Genomic DNA, 21,227 nt, shown 5'->3' on the forward strand with positions numbered 1-21,227 from the left:
GAAGCAACGTATTCTTCGTATTTGTTCAAGCCTGTGCATTTATCTGAAATTTTACTGGACCTCTCATTTTATCTAAGAAATATATTTCTTATGGAGAAATACCCTGTCAATATCCCGTTTATTTTGGTTAGAAAAGTAATTACTAGAGAGATGGGGATACGTGTCCTTTGACATGCCACTGACATCCCTCCTCAGGAATAGAGTGATAATAACTGTATCTTCATCGGGCTCAAAAAAATAATTCTTTCTCTTCAGTTTTTGCATAGGGTGATTAGAAAAATCATTTAAACTATAGGAACCCAAGCATTCTATTCTAATCCTCATTCTCTGAATCACCTTGTAAAATTGATTGGGCCTATTGTAAACCCAAATCCTCTAGAATCTACCATACAAATAAGTAAGTTGACATTACTGGGCCTTCTTACTTGGGGGGAGGGGGGTGTTTGCGGGAAGAATTTTCCCCAGGGGGGATTTCCATCGTGATTCAAAAACAATCAGAAATAAAAGTCTTTTTCAAATGGAAGCAGGCTAAGAAAAATTTTCAGTCGGAAACATCCTCAAGAAATTTTCCGGGGGGAAATTTCAGATAGAAGGAATTGTCTGGGTAGAATTTTTCTGGTGGAGGGGGGGGGTATTAATGAGGGAAGAACTTTCCATGGAGAAATTTTACGTGGGGGCAGGATTTGCCCATGAAGGTGGAGTAGTAAGGTGTTACAAATAAGTAAGTTGACATAACTTTGCTGTTTGAGGCCCATTATTACTGACTAAGCCGTTAAGCGCTTTCCTCCGTCTCTAGGAAGCTCTTATTTTTTACCTTTTTTCCTGTGTCAAAAAATGGGGAAACAAACTAGGGGTCTGTCTAGTCTGGTGCTTTATGCTAGAAATAATTTTCCATCTAAAAACAGGCCTATGGCGATATATGTCTCCTAAATAACTTGTTTGTTTCTTTATTCCACGTTGGACCCTTTCTGTCTGAAAAAAAAAAAAACAAAAAAAAACTTCAAAATTTTCAGTGAATATCCATATCTTCTTGCAAATATGCTTTTTTTCGTATTTTTAGAGGTTAGTTTCTGTTTATTTTTGCTTCCAGTGCTCCATTTTTTCTTAGTGTTCTTAGTAATTGGGTTTCCAGTAAATTAATTAGTTAATCACTATAGTTAGATTTGATGATCACACATCTTTATAACAAGTGTTTTGACAAATGCATTGTTGTAAATCTTCATTTAACTTTAGTCAAACTTTCTAGTTTAAAAAAGTCAGCGTAAAAAAAAAAAAACGTTCAAAATTAGTCTTAATCTAGTAAAAAAAAAGGTTAAAAAAAATTCTTAATCTAGAAAGAACTCTTATTTGAAAAGCTGGCGTAAATGTGTCAGTATTTGATGCGCCATTTATAGCCAGATAAGCGCCAGATTTTAAGAAACGTCTTTCTAGCGTACGAAATTTAGAGTCAATCCCTTTGTAACTAGAATATCAAAAATAAAAAATAAAAATGCGAAGAGAGAATTCGTGTAATTGGTTTGTGAATGATTTAATTCAAGGTCAATTCCAAATTATATTCTATTGGCAAGGGGGGGGGGGGGGTACCAGGTTTGAATTTCCCCAACGAAGTTTTATCTGACCCGTGAAAAAGTAATAAAAATGCATGTAAAAAAATTGATGCGTTCTTTTAAAAAAATGTACCATCCCTCCCCCCCCCAAAAAAAAAAAACTCCCCTACCCCAAACAAAAATCCTGGATATGCCCTTGGATACCGATCCCTTGAAGTTTTTTCACTCATCTTTTTGTCAAATGTCATCTTTTTCAAATGTCAATTGTCAAATGTCAATTTGTCATCTTTTTGTCATCTTTTTTCATTCAAATGATAATCTTATGTTTAGCCTCACCCTTCGTCATGTTGCTTGATCACTCATTAATGCTGTTAATGGTTTCTTGATTTGGCTTTGAATGGTTTAATTCATAATTTTCCGTGGAGTCACCGATTTTCAGAAATTGTCTACACCAGGTGGCGCGTCCCACGCCTGGCGAATGTGTGCCGGATGTGGCGGAACTGTGCGGCATATTTGGGGCTGTGAGGTGTAAACAATGTGGTAGAAAATGGGCAACCTTTTGGATCCATTCCAATTTGTTTGCTGTCACTCCTTTAAAACTGGTTTACTCATCTTTTTGTCTCGTTGTTTGTCTCCGATTATCGAAATATATATATATATATATATATATATATATATATATATATATATATATATATATATATATATATATATATATATATATATATATATATAACCAGGTCACCGTTACATTTGTTACTGGTAAGAGTCACCTACATTTTACTATTTTAGATGTCAGAATGGTAGATATTGGAATTTTCAATTCTGAAGGGTTCAATTTCCTAACAGATTGGAAATTTTATGTTAAAATTGATGCGGATCCTAAATATAATTGCAGACTTAATGTTCCCTCGTATCTGGCCCTTACTTTTGGATGATACCAAAAGCAAATACTTCTAATGAGAATGCTTTTGAAACTCGGAGGAAAATGTGCCAAACCAATGATTGCGAAAATAATTATATAAAAACAATTGAATATAAATAATATACAAATAAATTATGAAAAAATATAAAAAATAAAAATATATATAAAATATAAAAATATAAATTCAAAATAAATAATTAAATAAGTTAGATTGTCTTTCAATTACGAATTTTTTGGCGTTTAGCAGAGAGTTATCCTCGGACATTTTCTGTAGGAACACTCACAAGGCATGATAGTTCGCCCTGACAATGCTGGACGAAGTCCCGAGTTCCAAAATTTTCTTGGATTTTCGGGCACTTCTTTTTAAATTATTAAATAAAATTTATGAGTCCTGCCCCCACCAACCGAAAAAAATCCTGGGTACGTGCGTGAACCTTGCATTTTGGAAAATGCAACTGACACGGAAGGTAAGAAGTGAAGTCAGAAATGGTAGAGAGGGTTAAATACACTAAAAAAAAAATGGGATATACACTTTCTGTTTGCAACCAGTTCCTTTTTATGTGGTTGTGAAATAAAGTAAACAACTAGAAAAGAGAAATTTAACTTCTTGTGTGCCTCCGGATTTGTCGGTGAAAAGCCTCCAGTCTTATTAGGATTTTCCTCAGTTTATGGTAAAAAGTTTCACGGTGAAATGTTTTCAGTTTATGGTTTACGGTGAAAGGCCTCCAGATTTATTAGGAGGATTTATTAGATGTTTACCTGAGGAATTGTCTTTTTATTGTTTTGGATACCTTTCTGATTGACCGTATTTCAAACACCAAGCAGTGCGAAAAATGTGGTTCTCTATCCTACTTTCTAAGGCTTTAATAATATAAAGGTTGAGATAACTAAGACACAATCTGCGGATGAAGGATGACAGATTGCCAAAGATCATCCTTTTCAGCCAAACGAAAAGCAGGTCTCCCCCGAATCGGGGAGGGGGGAGATCGTAAGGGAAGATTTAAGGGAAATTTTAACTTCCTTGGAGGATTTAAGAGGGAGGATTTTGAACAGATTGGGATGGAGGAGAAGCATGTATAGCAGTGTTGGCCTCAGATGGCTTGGCGCTGCAATGAGGTGTAAGTAGTTTATATATGGATCGAAAGGCTCAGATTTTCAGACTGATTCCAAATACTAATTGATTAATTTAATATTTGCCAGTCAACAGTTGCCATCGTAATAAAAATTAGATAATTTTAGAAAAAGATTGATCCTATTCCCAAATAAGACGTGCGATCTTAAGTGAATTTTGTCATTAGATTCAACATGCCGGAATCCCTAGAGTGAAAGCGACAGGTTCCTATCCAAAAAATACGAAGTTTTAAATATTTTCCCAAGAAGATGGTTACAAATATTTTTCCCTAGTGGTGCAATGAGCTAGTTGCTATTCTAGATTAAGAAAGGGCTATTTTAAGCTAAGGTTAACGTTCAAATACAATATCTAAGTTACAAGAGAGATTATACCTCAACAACTTACCATATTTTTCCGTTAAACAGTAATTTGGGCCCGGTTAAGGCCAAACAGATATAGAACAAAACTGCTGAGATACCCACTCAGCTTGGAAGTATCTGAAACTTAATTATATAACTCCCCAGTTTCAGAAGCTTATCATACGTTATGGCGTACGTATTTGCCCCTAATAATCCATGTATTATATATAGTATATAGACCGGTTATCCAGTAAAGCTAGCAGTTACTCAGTATTGCATGGGGGTATACCAACAATTAGGGAGGATACCATTAAATCATTTTGTTTGTTTAGAAGGGGGTCCCAAAAAGCCTCAAAAACCACAATTTAAGGCCAATAAACTGAAATTTCCGTGAGAAGTCCTTCAGATAAATATAAAGGGGAGATGGATTCAACCCCTTGTCTCCTGTCATTTGGAGGAATATATTTAGACTAAGCCTACACTATGGATTCACAGAAGGAGGGGGGACAACTTCCTATTATTGTAAAGAGTCGTAATTTTTGACGAAAGTTTGAGTTACTAAAGGTCGGAGTTTAGGGACAAAAGGCTGAACTTAAGCGTGAAGAACGGAGGGGGAAGGGATGACAGCCTCACTAATTGTAGGACATTTTTTTTGGGTGCAAAGAAAATGCACCCAAATGTGCAATTGTTCTCGAATCGTTAAGGGAAGTAATTATACTGTGGCTTAAATAGCGGACGAATAGGGCTATTTGAATAGGGCTGGGGTCTTAGCCCACTCGGGCTTAGAATAATCCTGAATGTGTCATCGAAAACGTGCATAAATTAAATTTAAAGATCTCAGTGAAAGCAGCATCCAAACTTAAAAAGATCGCAGCATCCAAACTTAAAAAGAACTGAAATTATCCTAAATGTATGAGAGGTCCAATTAACCATCTTAACCACTCTATACGCTTTTGACTTTTATTTCTCAATGCTTCAAGAATGAATTCTTCATCACAAGAGCAATTTTATGAAAAAATTAATTAAATGAAAAGGTATTGGTAAGTGTGGTGGGTGGTCGTAGCGAAGACCACATCTACAAGATGTAGGGTGTGACATCTTGCTCCGACCCAAACACTTTTGGCCACTTAAAAAGGGTACTAGAACTCATAGTTTTCGTTTGATGAGTCCTATCCCAATCATATAGGACTATTGGTTCGATACAATCACCCTAGGGGAAAAACAAGCAAAACTACGCATCCGTGTTTTTTTTTTTTTTTTTTTTTTTTTTTTTTTTTTTTTTTTTTTTTTTTTTTTTTTTTTTTTTTTTTTTTTTTTTTTGCAAAAAAAAATACAGAATTCCAAATTTTGGTAGATAGAAGCTTGAAACCTCTACAGGAGAGTTTTCTAATATGCTGAATCTAATGGTATGATTTTCATTAAGATCGTTTGACTTTTTTCGGGCGTTTCTCCCGTTTTTCGAAAATCAGGCATATTTTCTCAGGCTCGTAGGTGTTGATAGGTAATATTAAACTTGATAAATATTATTTATTTGGGATTATTTATTTTATCCGCGTAAAAAGCCAATTTTTTTGATGTATTAATTGTTGTCAAAATTCTGTTTTTCCAGAGTTACGGTTACTATTAAGCCGAGTTGCTCCTTACTTACAGTTCGTTAAAATGAACTGTTTGATAAAAAAAAAATAGGTCTTGCAACCGAGATTAGCATGCTAGAAGTTACGGTTATGAAAGTGGTCAAGTGTTTGCTCTGGAACATGTGCACTTTGAAAAAGCTAAAGAAGATATGCAGGGCCGGATTTAAAGCTTTGACGCTTCTAAGCCCAAGCGTTTTTGCCGCTCCGTTTTTGCGAGATTTTGAGGAGAAATCTTCGAAGAGTCGGGGGTGGTAGAAGCACTGAACATAACACTACTGATGAACCAAAAGTAATGAAAGAGATGTGATACGGAACTCTAAGCTGGCATTCTATGGAGACTTCTGATAGTTTGTAAGTGGCCAAAGAGTTCCTGTGTTGTTTTAAAATTACTTTTCTGCGAGTAGGCAGCGCGGCGGAAGAATGCATCTGGCACTTTGACGATAAATCACAGCAGTCTAGTTTTTTTTAAGAAAAAAGAAATTTAATGATAATTCATTGCGCCCCCAGGCATTATGTGCCCCCTAGACTCCGACCTAGTGGACCTATTGGTAAATTCCGGCCTGAAGATGTGCTAGATTATTTGCAGAGGAGTTGTCTAAGGAAAGTTTTATACACTCCTCTCAACGACTGCAGGTCAAACAACAAGCTACATGAACAATTTGGTTGGATTTCACTATCCAGGGCTATCACAAAAGAAACCTTAAAATGGCAAGATCATCTTTTACGGATGAGGCGTGACAGGTTACCAAAGATCCTGTAATTTGGTAATCCGGCAAGGGCCAGACGAAAAACAGGATGTCCTCAACCGGGGTCCAAAGAGGTTATGAGATAAGATATAGAGGAAGTAGAGATTACATGGGAGGGCGTAAAGGGTGAAGCTCTGAATAAAATGGTTAGAGGACTACCATCAGCAGCTGGTGTTACAAAGACACCAAATTTGAACAAGTTACAGCCAGGGCTGGCACCTTCTGTGCTTTAGCACGCTTTTTAGTGATATATTTTCCTTCAGTGAGTTTTGCTGTTGTGAGATTAAAAGCGACTTTTGTATAAACTAAAAGACATGAAAGAATTGTGGCTATTTGTTTAGACTTCTTCTCGAATCTTTAGCCTTAAAATGTACATCTGAGACCCAATAAGTGTAGTAGGCTACATTTCAAATCTCTTTAAAAACAAAATAATTCATCGTAAACTTTTTGAGAAGATTAAAGCTGGATTGATTGTTTTGTCGTAAAAGCAGAACAATGGGGACCCACTTTAGTATCTTCCTCATTTTAGTGGTTTTCTCTTTAATAGCAACAACTTTCATTGCGATAGCCTTTCAAGCTTGTTTTTCTTGCAAGAGACACCGATTTCCAAAAAGAAAGCGTGCAAGACTTTCTCAAAAATGAATTAGAAAGTGAAAAAGGTTCTTCGAGTTGGTTGTTATTCTCTGGTTTCATTTGTAGAAACATGTTTGCTTTTTATGTTGAGGAGAGAAGCCGCGGTTAAGGGGATGGGAGGAATGATTCAGTACCGCTGATTTAAAGAATACCTAGGGCTTGTCGATTGTCCACCTAGTAGGGGAGTTGTAGTGGGAGGCTGAGTTGCAATAGGAGTCTCTGCTGGTGGGATCCTTCAAGGAAATTCTGTCTCGAGAAATGTCATACTTGCCTTAGTCTTGGATAATTTTACTTCCGTGGTATCTCCGCTTACATTAAATGAGTCTGTCAACCAAAAACCGGCTCATTAGCTCTTTTTCGGATGAGGGGGGGTCTGTTGTTCATTTAGAGACAAGGCTGATCATCTATGTGCTAAAAGCTTTCATAATATCAGTTTCCAAGGCATAGGATGTATTTCCAGGCCATTTGCAAGAATATCATTTTTAAAAACAGATTTGGAGACATGCCGTGATTTAAAGAGGGGGAGGAGAAATGTTCCAGTACCTCTGGCTCAAAGACTATCAAGTGCTTACCGACTGGCCACCACCTGGCGTACATCTTGAAGTGCCACTTGTTCTGAAAAGCATAGCACGATGCTACACGTGGTACACTTTGGATACATCGTGACGTGCGCCACCTGATGTGCACGATTTTTCAAAGCGGGTGACCCGTCGAAGACTATTCAACATAATTATGTATACTCTTTACCAAAAGGAGGCCATATATTAAAACAAACTTTTTGATCATATATTTTATTTTTCTCACTTCAATTTCGAATTAAATGTTCCCGTAAATAGTAGAAAAACCCTAGAGAATGTAAGATATGCCGTTTCATTTTGGACAGGACGACAAGTCTCTTCTTGCATATATTCTGGATCCTTTTGTATGCAAAATCGTTTGGTTTACATGTATGATTTTAATCTCTGCCTCAGTCTGTGACTTTAACAAATATAGTCAAGCTGCTAACATTAGATGCTTTTTTAACAGAAAAATTCTAGTAAATGTTTTTTATTATCCAATTTTTTCTTCGTTTCAAGGTTGTAAAATGATTGGATAAAAATGATTTTTTGTCACTGTAAATTATACCTACTTCTCTCCTGGGCACCCATCAGTGAGAAAAAGATGGAAAAGAAAGAAAGAAGAAGAGGTTGGGAAAGATGGCTCGTCCTCTGATGACTATCTAATTTTTTGTATTTTGGGACATACTCCTCTCTATTAACATGGTGTATTTTTTTTATATATTTGTTTAGTTTTACTGTTACTCACTGCAGGCGTGCAAAATTTTAACTTGGCAATTCTTGTCATACTCGATTACGGTGAAGCTTCATCTTTTTTTTTAGTACTATCAACATCAGGTCCAAATTTTTATTTTTTTGGTAAAAAAAAGTAAAACATAATTTTCTAATTTATTTTGCTGATTCTGAAGATTAGAAAGAATTTCTTAACCTTGATAGACGACGTAAGATGCCCGTTTGCTGATTAAGCGGAGGCTTCCGCTTCGCATATGGTTTCGTTCATGGACCGCCTCTTCCGGTTTTGCTCTGACCCGGCTGACTTCCCATCTCCTTCCAAGTGGTCAGCAAGTTTTATTGTTTGCTTTACTTGCAAATATTTGCTACTTTTGCAATTAGTGGAGTGATTTCTATGTCCGTTTCCGTTCTATATTACAAATAGAAATTTTGCGCTTTCCTTTGGAAATAACTTGCGTAGCTTTCGATACAAATATTTCTTCAATGCGGCTTTGCTGGCATTCTTGGAACTAAAGCAGTTCTAATTACACTTTCTCAGAAGCAGTTGAATCTATTCCTCTTGTTTTGTTTAAAATTGCTTAAAATTAGTAGCAACTAAAGCACATGAGAAAAAATAATCCTCTCTATTTGCACTGTTTTGACTTAAAAGTAATAAAAACTGATTTTGAATGCCTTTTTAAGGTATGATGAAGTCTAATATCGAAATATCTAGTTTCGCAAAGGGCAGGCTCATTGAAACACCAACCTGCCTGAGGCTGAAGCAGTGGCGGATCTTCTTCGTCAATATCATTCAATCCGGAGGTTCACTCTACTCCCCTCTTTGAAATTTCCACGACTTTTAAATCTTTTCTTAAGACCTCTTTTCGTCCTTTTCGAGGACGTTCTGCTTTTTATTTGGCTCGATCTCGTTCGCATACGGTCACGCTGTTTACATACGGTGAACTTTTATGAATCATACGAATTTACGGTGAACTCTCACCGATCTTCTGTGGATTGTTTTGGGTACCCGACTTACCGGCCGTATCTCAAACAGTAAGTCCTAGGAAAAATGTGGTTCAATTCCGCTTTTTGGGGCCATAATGAAAGAAAGGTTGATATGGCTAGAATTTGTTCTATGGATGAAGGATGACAGATTGCCAAAGATCGTTCTTTTTGGCTAACCATATAGATAACTTCGAAGACAACACTGCCTTTCCATGACGAAACTAAATCAGTTCAAAATAGGGATGAAACCTTTTTATTGACAGTGAACAGATGTAAAATTTAACTGGATATTCCGAACACATATACAGTGTTAATCATCAGCAGTAAAACTCTGTATATGTATATGTGTATACTGTATATGTGTTCGAAATATCCAGTTAAATTTTATATTCTGTTCACTGTCAATAAAAAGGTTTCATCCCTATTTTGAACGTTTTATTTTCTAACCATATACCGCCAAACGAAAAACGGGTCGTCCCCAAATTGGAGGAGAGGGGGCAGTAAGGATAGATTTAAGGAAAATGAGAACCTTTTGAGAGGGTGAAAAGAGGAAGGCTTGAATAGATTGGGATGGAGGAGGAATATACGTAGCTGTGTTGGCCTTAGGCGGCTTGGTGCTGCTGTGAGTTGTTAGTAGTAGCAGTAGTATCATCCTTAAAACATGGAAAAACTATTCAAACTTCTTTTTTATTATGCCCATAGAAAGTTGGGATTGAAATCCCATTTCCTGTAATAGTTCATTGTTTCATGTCATTTGACATATAGTTAGATATATATTTAATATTTTCTATCAATTTATGGTTTTCTTAACCCTACATAACTTGGAATAGAGTGAATTCCAGATTAGTGAAAGTGCTTAAATGAAATCATTGGGAATAATTGAATCCAGTGGATCTCCAAATGAAATCAATGAAATAATAAATTTGCCATATGCAGCAGAATATGGGCTCAATTAAAGTGCGAAGAATATAAAATTAAAAACATGTCCCCTCTGGACATATCTTAGGTCTATTCATGCCTAATTACCACTATTTTCCATGATTTTTCTTTTGGTTGTTTAAAATTAAGAAGTGTTACGGCAGTATTACGTTTCGCCAGTGTTGCTACGTCGAACCTTGACAATAAATAATCGAAACTTCATTAGTAGATTTTACAACGCTATACGCCCGCAAAACTTCAAACTATATTAATCTGTTGACTCCCATTGACAACTAAAGCTTCAAAGTAAATATGTTTGATGCTATATTTTTTAGCCTTTTTTGCTGATTGTTTACCCACGTTTCTTTTTTTTAAATTTCGGCCCCTGCTGATACTGGCAAAACGTAAATCATAATTCCGCAAACGGAAGATTAAAAACAGTGGCAGAGAGTCCAGCAAATCCTTGGTACTGAGTTGAGAACCAGGCTTCAGTGCTAGTAATTATTTCTACATGTATGCCTATTTTGACATCTTTTTATACTGACTTATTTAAATTCAAGGGTTTGATTTAGTAATTCTGAACGTTTTCAATGCTAAATAGAAATTAATATAGAGGTGTAAGTTCATCCAATATTACTTAAGGTACAGAATTCATCGTTTGCCCAAATGAATTTTCCTTCTTTAGGCTTTCATATTTTTTAAAACTTATAATATTTCATAAGGAAATGTGGTCTTTTCTATGAATTAAATAAAAAACAAGATTTTTTTTAGCTGAAAGTAAGGAGCGACATTAAAACTTAAAACGAACAGAAATTACTTCGTATACGAAAGGGGCTGCTTCCTCATCAACGCCCCACTCTTTACGCTAAAGTTTAACTCTTTCTCTCAACTCTGCTTTTTAAAACAGTAAAAAACTTTAGCGTAAAGAGCGGGGCGTTGATGAGGAAGCAGCCCCTTTCATATACGAAGTAATTTCTGTTCGTTTTAATGTCGCTCCTTACTTTCAGCTAAAAAAAAATGTTTTTTTTATTTAATTTCTGAACGTTTTTGAATCAATGCATGTTATGATTTTGGCTCTCCTCAGAGGGATAATTAACACGAAAGTTGCAAGTTTATTTTTTTTGGCTAAATGGTTTTCTCATAGTTTTGATCGAATGATTTTGAGAAAAAAAGGAACGGAGGAGGAAGCCTAGTTGCTCTGCAATTTTTTGGTTACTTAAAAAGGCAACTAGAACTTTGAATTTTTTACGAATGTTTTTATTAGTAAAAGATAAACGTAACTTATAAATTAGCTTACGTAACGAACTTCTGTAATCTCATGTTTTTATTACATATATGAGAGGTTCACCCCCTCGTCAGTACCTTGCTCTTTACACTAAATCTTAAATTTTGTCCCAATTCATTAAGAATGACCCCTGAATCACAAAAGCCGTAGAATAAATAGTTGAAATACCTAAAAATGCTTTAGCGTAAAGAGCGAGATATTGGGAGGAGGTGAGCCCCTCATATGCGTAATAATTTCTGTTCGTTTTAAATTTTAATGCTGCTCCTTACTTCCAGTTGAAAAAACTTTTCACATTTATTTTTTCATTGTTTTTTTTTTAAATAATGCTAGAAAATCCTGCGCTCCCTTCATGGAAATTTTCTTCCCCCATGACAAATACCTCGATGGAAAGTTCCCCCAACATATCCCCCTCTTGTCAACCCCTCCACCCAACCAAAATATCCCCCTGAAAACGTCTGTACACTTCCCAGTAACCATTACTATATGTAAGCACTAGTCAAAGTTAGTAACTTGTAGCCCCTCCCACGGGGACTGTGGGGCAGTAAGTCGTCCCCAAAGACATAGTTATAAGGTTTTTCAACTACGCTGAATAAAATGGCTATCTCAGAATTTTGATCCGTTGACTTTGGGAAAATAATTAGCGTGGGAGGGGGCCTAGGTGCCCTCCAATTTTCTTGATCACTTAAAAAGGGCACTAGAACTTTTTATTTCCGTTAGAATGAGCCCTCTCGCAACATTCTAGGGCTACTGGGTCAATACGATCACCCCTGGGAAAAAAAAACAAAAACAAACAAATAAATACGCATCCGTGATCTGCCTTCTGGCAAAAAATACAAAATTCCACATTTTTGTAGATAGGAGCTTGAAACTTCTACAATAGGGGTCACTGATACGCTGAATCTGATGGTGTGATTTTCGTTAAGATTCTATAACTTTTAGGGGGTGTTTCCCCCTATTTTCTAAAATAAGGCAAATTTTCTCAGGCTCTTAACTTTTGATGGGTAAGACTAAGCTTGATGAAACTTATATATTTAAAATCAGCATTAAAATGCGAATTTCTCTTTTCATTAAAAAATTCATTTTTTAGAGTTTTGGTTACTATTGAGCCGGGTCGCTCCTTACTACAGTTCGTTACCACGAACTGTTTGAAAGGCTAGCTTATCCTTCGCCCGTTTGTCATCAACCAGAATCCAGTACAAAATGATTTGTCATTTACTAGGTTGTAATTTCATCGAGGTGCCGCCACTCCTCAAGGTCACCCTGCAGCGCTGTTTACAGTAACCGTTTTGAGAGATATAATGAGAGAAAGATTGAGATGGGAACACGTTCTGGGGATGACAGATTACCAAAGATCGTCCTTGTCAGCCAACCACCATTGGCCAAACGAAAAGCAGGTGGTCCCCGAATGGGATAGGAGGAGTTCATAAGAAAAGATTTAAGGGAAGTTGAAAACTTCCTGAGATGATGTAAAGGGGGAGGCTGTGAATAGATTAGAATGGAGGAGAAGCGTGCGTAGCTGCTTTGGCCCCAAACGGCTTGGTGCTGCAGTGAGTTGTTAGTTGTAGTAGTAGTAATCAAGTTACATCTTCATTTGCCTGGTTCAGACGAAGTTGCCCAAGTGCCCTCAGCAGCAATAATCAATCGATACAGGCATTGATGGGCTTTGTTCAGAATCCCCATATTTTGATGTACCGTGATTGCTACTGCTACTATTAAAAACTCGCTGCAGTGCCTAGTCACTTGAGATCACCACAGCTTGAGATCACAGCGTACACTCCTCCCCCACTCTCATCCCTTCAAAGCTTTGGCCCCGGATGGATGGCTGAAAAACATAATTTTTAGTAATCTTTCATCCCTAAAATATGCCCTAGTCATTTCAATTTTTTCAGCCCTGGAGAGTTGGGATCAAATAGCATTTATCCTACTGCTTATTATTTTTTGATGTACGGTCAGTCACACGAGGAACTAAAACTATTCTAAGACAGCTCATCTTTAACATATCTAGCATATCTTTCTCAACCTTTCGAAGCACCCAAGTTTTTAGAGCCATGCTTGCTCAGGGCTATTATTGTGGCTTCCAACATTCTTATATTAGTTCGAGGGTTATATCTTCCTGCTTTTTCAAACTTTCTTCAACTGCAACACCATTCACTTTGGCTCTTCCTCTGTTTGCATTTTATTGCATCCGCCATGTTTACTAATAAAGCTACCCAGGTAAGTAAAGCTATCCACTTGTACTGATTTTCTCATTACCTAACATCATGTCTTCATCTTCATTTATTCCTGGTCTTAGTGACTTAGTCCCATTAACAATGCTAATATATAATTAATATGCATAAAAATTAATATGCATAAAATTTGGACAACGAATTATTATTTTTAAAAATAATTCTTCAAACCAAATATACTGAAGAGATCATTATTGACCAATGAATTCGAATTCAAAGCCATGGGTATGTATGAGGCGTGTTTTGTAATACAAAAGTAGACCTAAATAGCCAATTTGGCCGGTTTGAAATATCTCACAAGCCACACCTTATAGAAAACACCCTAGAGAATTTAAATTAAGAAGACTACTTTAAACAGGCCAAATTGGCTATTTAGGTCTACTTCTGTATTACTAGCATTGTTTCTAATAAGTATTCTTCTCAATTTAAATTCTATAAGGTGCGGCTGGTGAGATGTTTCAAACAGGCCAAATTGGCTATTTAGGTCTACTTCTGTATTATTAGCATTATTTAAAAACTTCAAAGTTTGAAGTTTTCAAACTTATTCTCGCACTCAAAATTCTCGACACCTATAAAAATCCTTTCATTAACCTAAAATTTGTATCTAGGAAAATCCTAGAATTTTGACGTCACCTGATCAGCTTTTGAAGAAGCGGTAAAGGTATAGTTTTTGGTCAGATAGGAAAAAATATGTACCACTAGATTATACATTTAATGTTCGTTTCTTTTTCCAAGTTGCCTTAATTTGGCTTTGTTTAACTAACTTTTGATGATAAATAAGCGCAAAATATAATAGCAAACCCATCAAAACCAGCAAACTTTTTTTGGTAGTCTAGGGCTGTATGTGGTCCTGTTTACGGGGAGTGGGCTGGTACGAAACGGAGACATCAGCTATTTTTTATGTTGAAAGAGCATTGAACGGAGAATATAATGGTATATTTGGTTATATCCCATCTGATTTCTGCCCTGCACTATACCTTTACCGAGTTTTGCCTATTGTTCTCGAAGATCTTCAAAGTGGCATGTTAATTTCGGCTTTTTTTGCAAAGAAATTGATATGTTAATGTCCCACTTTGCTTTTAGACTTAAGATAATTTAGAAGGCCTCACTTTTAGTATGCCATAAGAGTTTTATTAGTAGGGTTTGTCTACGAATTTAAACAAATGAAAACATTTTAACATTTTAAATGTAACATTTTAACAAGGCTGTGGACAAAAAAAAGCAAACTTTAAATTATAAAAAATTTATAATTTTTGCTGTAACATTTTAACAAGGCTGTGGACAAAAAAAGCAAACTTTAAATTATAAAATTTTTATAATTTCTGCTGTAACATTTTAGCAAGGCTGTGGACAAAAGAAGCAAACTTTAAATTAGAAAAAATCTGAATATTTTGGCTTTGCAAAGCCTTTATCAACGGTAAAAAAAAATAAGTAAATAAACTAGCATAAACAAAACATGAAAAAACAGAAAAATAACAACACAAATATTAAAAGAGAAAGACGATAACAAGACTCGTATTTAAATAAAAATAAAAAAAAAATGCATCACAAAGAACGTTTTGCTCTGTGACTCGTTTTTTGGATTTTTCATTATTTAGAGTTCGTTTTTTTTGTTTTAGTCCACTGTCTTGTTTTAAATGTTGCACCCTTTTTTCTATTTTTTTTTTCATTTGTTTAAGTTTGAAAATAGTATGGAACCTAAGAAATTATTTACATTTGTCTAAACTACACAATTTCGGAAACCTTTCAAGCACGCACTTCCATAGTGTTTACCTAGACATTATTCAAAGAGAACTTTGCTTCCGCTATGTAAAAAATATAATTAATAATTATAGCATTATGGTAATGCTTTTTTAAACAAGGTGCTTCCACCAACTATGACTAAGAGAACGTGAATACTCATATAACAACGTTCTTTGATCAAATATGGCTAATGTCTCATTAATGCTAAAAGAAAAACTGGTAAGCATCAGGGTTAGATCCTAAAGTTAAGTGGTTCGGGTTAGGCTTAATTAGGCTATAAATTTAGATATGTTTTTCCTGATAAAGATGATTTGTATTGTGCAAATGGATTAATCAAATGAGCTATTTTGAGGAAGTAGAAGGCTTTTATTCAATTTTTAGATGAGGCTGGAAAGTTTCCCTTTCTCCGAGTGTCTCTTTCCGTAATGGGGTATAATTAATTTTCAAGTATGGCCAGCACCGCAAGACACTTAACCTTAGCGTTTTTAAGGATTGCCACCACCTTAATTTTGATGCAAAGCATAAAAACACAGGGTACTTGTTAATTAAGCGAAACATACCCAAGAATTGAAGTTATGTTAATCCTAATGAAATATAACCTTCATATAGTCTTTAGTTTATATAATAATATAATTTGGGCTGTATATTTGCATATTAGGGGGTGTGTAAAGTATTTGGACAGCACCCCTAACCTAACTTAACCCCCCCCCCCCTAATGTGCAAATATGTAGCTCGAATTATACAAGTGCAATGTATTCTATAACCCGTCACTTGTCTTTGTGGCTATGAAACCGGTTTTCTGACATCTAACCTAAGCGTGTGTGTTGTTTAATTAACGTTGACAGTACGGTAACACGGTACGGTTGAAAGTACCGAACGTTGACAGTTGCTTTATCTATTGTCGTCTCTATAATTCTCTTCTCTTTTAATAAGCTACCTATCCATACAACTCGTAATTATCTAGAATGACAGTAGCCAAGAATTGTGACAAATTAGCCAACGACAGTAGCCAAGAATGACAGTAGCCAAGAATTGTGACAAATTATTAGAAAATCTGTGCACTGTTCAAGCCGAACGTTGACAGTTGCTTTATCTATTGTCGTCTCTATAATTCTCTTCTCTTTTAATAAGCTACCTATCCATACAACTCGTAATTATCTAGAATGACAGTAGCCAAGAATTGTGAAAAATTAGCCAATGACAGTAGCCAAGAATGACAGTAGCCAAGAATTGTGACAAATTATTAGAAAATCTGTGCACTGTTCAAGCCGAACGTTGACAGTTGCTTTATCTATTGTCGTCTCTATAATTCTCTTCTCTTTTAATAAGCTACATATCCATACAACTCGTAATTATCTAGAATGACAGTAGCCAAGAATTGTGACAAATTAGCCAATGACAGTAGCCAAGAATTATGACAAATTATTAGAAAATCTGTGCACTGTTCAAGCCGAACGTTGACAGTTGCTTTATCTATTGTCGTCTCTATAATTCTCTTCTCTTTTAATAAGATACCTATCCATACAACTCGTAATTATCTAGAATGACAGTAGCCAAGAATTGTGACAAATTAGCCAATGACAGTAGCCAAGAATGACAGTTGCCAAGAATTGTGACAAATTATTAGAAAATCTGTGCACTGTTCAAGCCGAACGTTGACAGTTGCTTTATCTATTGTCGTCTCTATAATTCTCTTCTCTTTTAATAAGATACCTATCCATACAACTCGTAATTATCTAGAATGATAGTAGCCAAGAATTGTGACAAATTAGCCAATGACAGTAGCCAAGAATTATGACAAATTATTAGAAAATCTGTGCACTGTTCAAGCTTTTAACATGAAAATATGTTTGCCAGTATTATATGAAAGTCCAATCCCTTATCTGATGCTTTGAAAAAAAAAACCTGAAATTGTCTAAAATATTTGGTTCTCTTATTTCTATTTACTCTTCCTATTCATTTCATCTACAACCTGATTCATAACAATCAAAATTTAGCTATGATCTAGTGGCCAAAAAATATTGAAATACGCATCAATATTTGTTTATATGCATTTTGTTACGTTTTTAAGAGTCGGACAGAAATTTTAGGTTCAAACCCCCTGACCCCCTCCTTGGATACGGCCTTTCCTGTAAAGTTATGAAAATGAAAGATATGTGCCCCAATGCTTTGGCATGTCGGTATGTTCTGGTCTTGGGTTACCTGTATTGCCTACAGTTAGTAGTAATTTTGAATTTTAGGTGAAAATGAGCGTATAAATGGTGCTGGGCATGGGAACCAAGTGAACGGTATGGTGCTCGTTGATGGTCGCTCTCTTTACACCATTGGGATAGATGACTCCCTTAGAGAAATTAATGTTGGTTCAAGAGAATACACTCAAACTCATCTGAAACTTCAATCTCAGCCTCGTGGAGTTTCTGCTTATGGGGACAGAATTGTCATTGCTTGTGTCAATCAGGTTGGTTTATTTCTTTTGTCTTGGCTGGCTTTAATCTTGTATGAAATAGAAAATTCATGGGTCATGAGCTCTTATTGGGGGTTGTGGTTCTTTAGTTGATGTTTTACATGATTAAATAAAAAAAACAAGTTTCTTTTAAATGAAATTAAGGAGCCACGTTAAAACTTAAAACGAACAGAAATTACTCCGTATATGAAAGGGGCTTTTCCTCCTCAACGCCTCGCTCTTTACGCTAAAGTTTGACTCTTTCTCTTAACTCTATTTTTAAAACAGTAAGAAATTTTAGCGTAAAGAGCGGGGCGTTGAGGAGGAAAAGCCCCTTTCATATACGGAGTAATTTCTGTTCATTTTAAGTTTTAATGTTGCTCCTTACTTTCATTTAAAAAAACTTGTTTTTTTCATTTAATTTCTGGACGTTTTTGAATTAATGCATGTTTTGATCTTGACTCTCCGCACATAAATGATGAAAACGAAATTTGCATATTAATTAATTGCAATTAATCGGACGATTTTGAGAAAAAAGGAGCGAGGGAGGAGGCCTAGTTGCCCTCCAAGTTTTTGATTACTTAAAAAAGCAACTAGAACTTTCAATTTTTTACAAACGTTTTCATTGGTAAAAAATATACGTAACTTACGAATTAACTTACGTAACGAACTTCTATATTCGTATGTTTTTATTGCGTATATGAGGGGGTTCAACCTTCGTCGCTCTTTACACTAAAGCTTAGATTTTGTCCCAATTCCTTAAGAATGACCTCTGAATCATAAAGGCCGTAGAATAAATAGTTGAAATTACTAAAAATAATTTAGCGTAAAGAGTGAGGTATAACGAGGAGGTAAACCCCTCATATGCGTAATAATTTTTGTTCGTTTCAAGTTTTAATGCTGCTCCTTACTTTCAGTACAAAAAACTTTTCATATTTATTTTTTCATTGTTTTTTCAAATAATGCTAGAAAATCCTGCGCCCCTTCATAGAAATTTTCTTCCTCCATTATACAGTGTTCATCATCAGCAGTAAAACTCTGCTTTACTGCTGATGATGAACACTGTATATGTGTTCGAAATATTCAGTTAAATAATTTTATATCTATTCACTGTCAATAAAAAGGTATCATTCCTATTTTGAACTGTTTTACTTTCGTCATGGAAAGGCAGTGTGGTCTTCGAAGTTATCTGGTAAAAGTCTAGCAGGATATTGTTCATTTTTATATCCCTGGCACAAATCTAAAATAAAGTAGATTACTATCTAAGATGACATTATTAGCTTGGTCATTAGGTCATATTTGTTCAGTTTTGTTTTTTTTACAATATGTGCATTTTACAGAATGTTGTGCAGGATACAATTTTTATTTTCACTCTAGTCTATTCTAAAATTTTTAATGGTTAATTACCAATGGTTATTAACTCCACTCAATCCATAATGCTTGTTTTACTAATCTTTTGTGCAATAATGAAGTACAGACCGAAGTTTTCGGTAAATACCGTTTCTTCCATTTTCATTGAAAAATAATGTTTTTTCTGTATTATAATTGAAGAAAGTCAACAAATTAAAATTATCCCTCCCCCCTCTAAATTTTGAAAAATACATTTTGCCTGTATGTATTTCGGATAAAGATTGTCAATGCCAGAAGTGGCGTTGTACATTCCATGTTTAATGGGTTGTCGGGTCTTATTTCCCTGCTCTGCATTGGGATTCATTTTTGAAAGTTTTTTATTTGTATTTTACCGTAAAATCGATGTATGTCCCTGGAAAAAAATAGCAATTAAAGGATGTGTATGAAATATATCTAGAAAAAGTACATTAAAAAAGGATGTGTAGGAAAGACTTGGGATGTGGTTTTCCAGTATTGTTTTACTAGCCTCAATATTTGACGATATGACTTTTTATGTGTCTAATCTATTATATCAAAGAAGTTTAGAATATGTCAATTCGCTTCAATGGCTTAAAGTTATCACAAGCATTTCAAGATACGTATAGTATTATACCTAATATATTATATTGTATATATATATATATATATATATATATATATATATACTAGCTGTTGGGGTGGCGCTTCGCGCCACCCCAACACCTAGTTGGTGGGGGCGCTTCGCGCCCCCCAAGCCCCCTCGCGCGCGTAAGTCGTTACGCGCCATAATAGTTACGCGCCATTGTAGTTGTGTCCCTATGTCCCACCTGTGAATATAGATAGATATATATATATATATATATATATATATATATATATATATATATATATATATATATATATATATATATATATATATATATATATATATATATATATATATATATATATATATATATATATATGGTTTTAACTACGTAAAACTTGCGAATATACAACATTCTTTGCTGTCCCATAGTCTTTGCATATAAATAGATTGTCAGGTTTACCGACTCTTGAACATGCAACATATAATGGTCCATGGGAAAACAATCTGTATTCAGATCTATACCTCATGATCCTAATGATTGCCCTTGAGCTTTGTTGATGGTGATTGCTAATCGACCATTCCCTGTCCCAGTGTCCCGGTCGTCATTTACATCCCCCTGTTTCCCCCGGTGTCCCCGTTGTAGTTGTGTCCCTGTGTCCCGGTCGTCATTTATATTCCCTGTGTCCCGGTCGTCATTTGTATCCCGGTGTCCCGGTCTGTATATACATTCGTTTTTACGTTTTGTTTTTCTCCTTTATTTTTTTCCTTTTTTTTTCTTTTTTAGCTTATTTAGATTTTTAGATTTTTTAGTTTTTTTATTAGTTTTTAGTTTTTTTTCTTTTTAGTTTTTTTGTCCCGGTCGTCATTTATATCCCCCTGTTTCCCCCGGTGTCCCCGTTGTAGTTGTGTCCCTGTGTCCCGGTCGTCATTTATATTCCCTGTGTCCCGGTCGTCATTTGTATCCCGGTGTACCGGTCTGTATATACATTCGTTTTTTAGTTTTGTTTTTCTCCTTTATTTTTTTCCTTTTTTTTTTCTTTTTTAGTTTATTTAGATTTTTAGATTTTTTATTTTTTTTATTAGTTTTTAGTTTTTTTTTCTTTTTAGTTTTTTTGTAGTTTTTACCTTCTTTTTAGTTTTGTTAATTTTTTTTTTTACTTATGTCCTGGTCGTCATTTATACTCCCTGTGTCCCGGTGCTTTGTTGATTGCTAATCGAACATTCCTTTTGTCCTGGTCGCTTTCTCTTTGAGTGTCGTCATTTATTTTTTTCTTTTTTAGTTCTTTTAGTTTTTACCTTTTTTAGTTTTTTTTAGTTTTTTAGATGAAAATTTTTTTTAGTTTTTTCCTTTTTTTCTTTTTAGTTTTTTATTGGTTTTTACCTTTATGTTAGCTTATTTTTCAGTTTTTTCCTTTTTTTTATTTT

The 21,227-nt window shown here is 35.1% G+C and overlaps 1 protein-coding gene across 2 annotated transcripts in view; it reads left to right on the forward strand.

Moving 5' to 3' along the window:
• Positions 1-21,227, forward strand: part of LOC136029913 (actin-interacting protein 1-like) — a 247,574-nt gene that overhangs the window by 166,560 nt on the left and 59,787 nt on the right. For both annotated transcript variants that reach the window (XM_065708425.1, XM_065708424.1), the window contains exon 8: positions 17,643-17,860. In XM_065708425.1, the coding sequence (XP_065564497.1) occupies positions 17,643-17,860 (218 nt within the window). The remainder of the gene's footprint in view (positions 1-17,642; positions 17,861-21,227) is intronic.

This window comes from Artemia franciscana, chromosome 8 (assembly GCF_032884065.1).
Source record: "Artemia franciscana chromosome 8, ASM3288406v1, whole genome shotgun sequence".
In the NCBI taxonomy this organism is placed as follows: Eukaryota; Metazoa; Arthropoda; class Branchiopoda; order Anostraca; family Artemiidae; genus Artemia; species Artemia franciscana.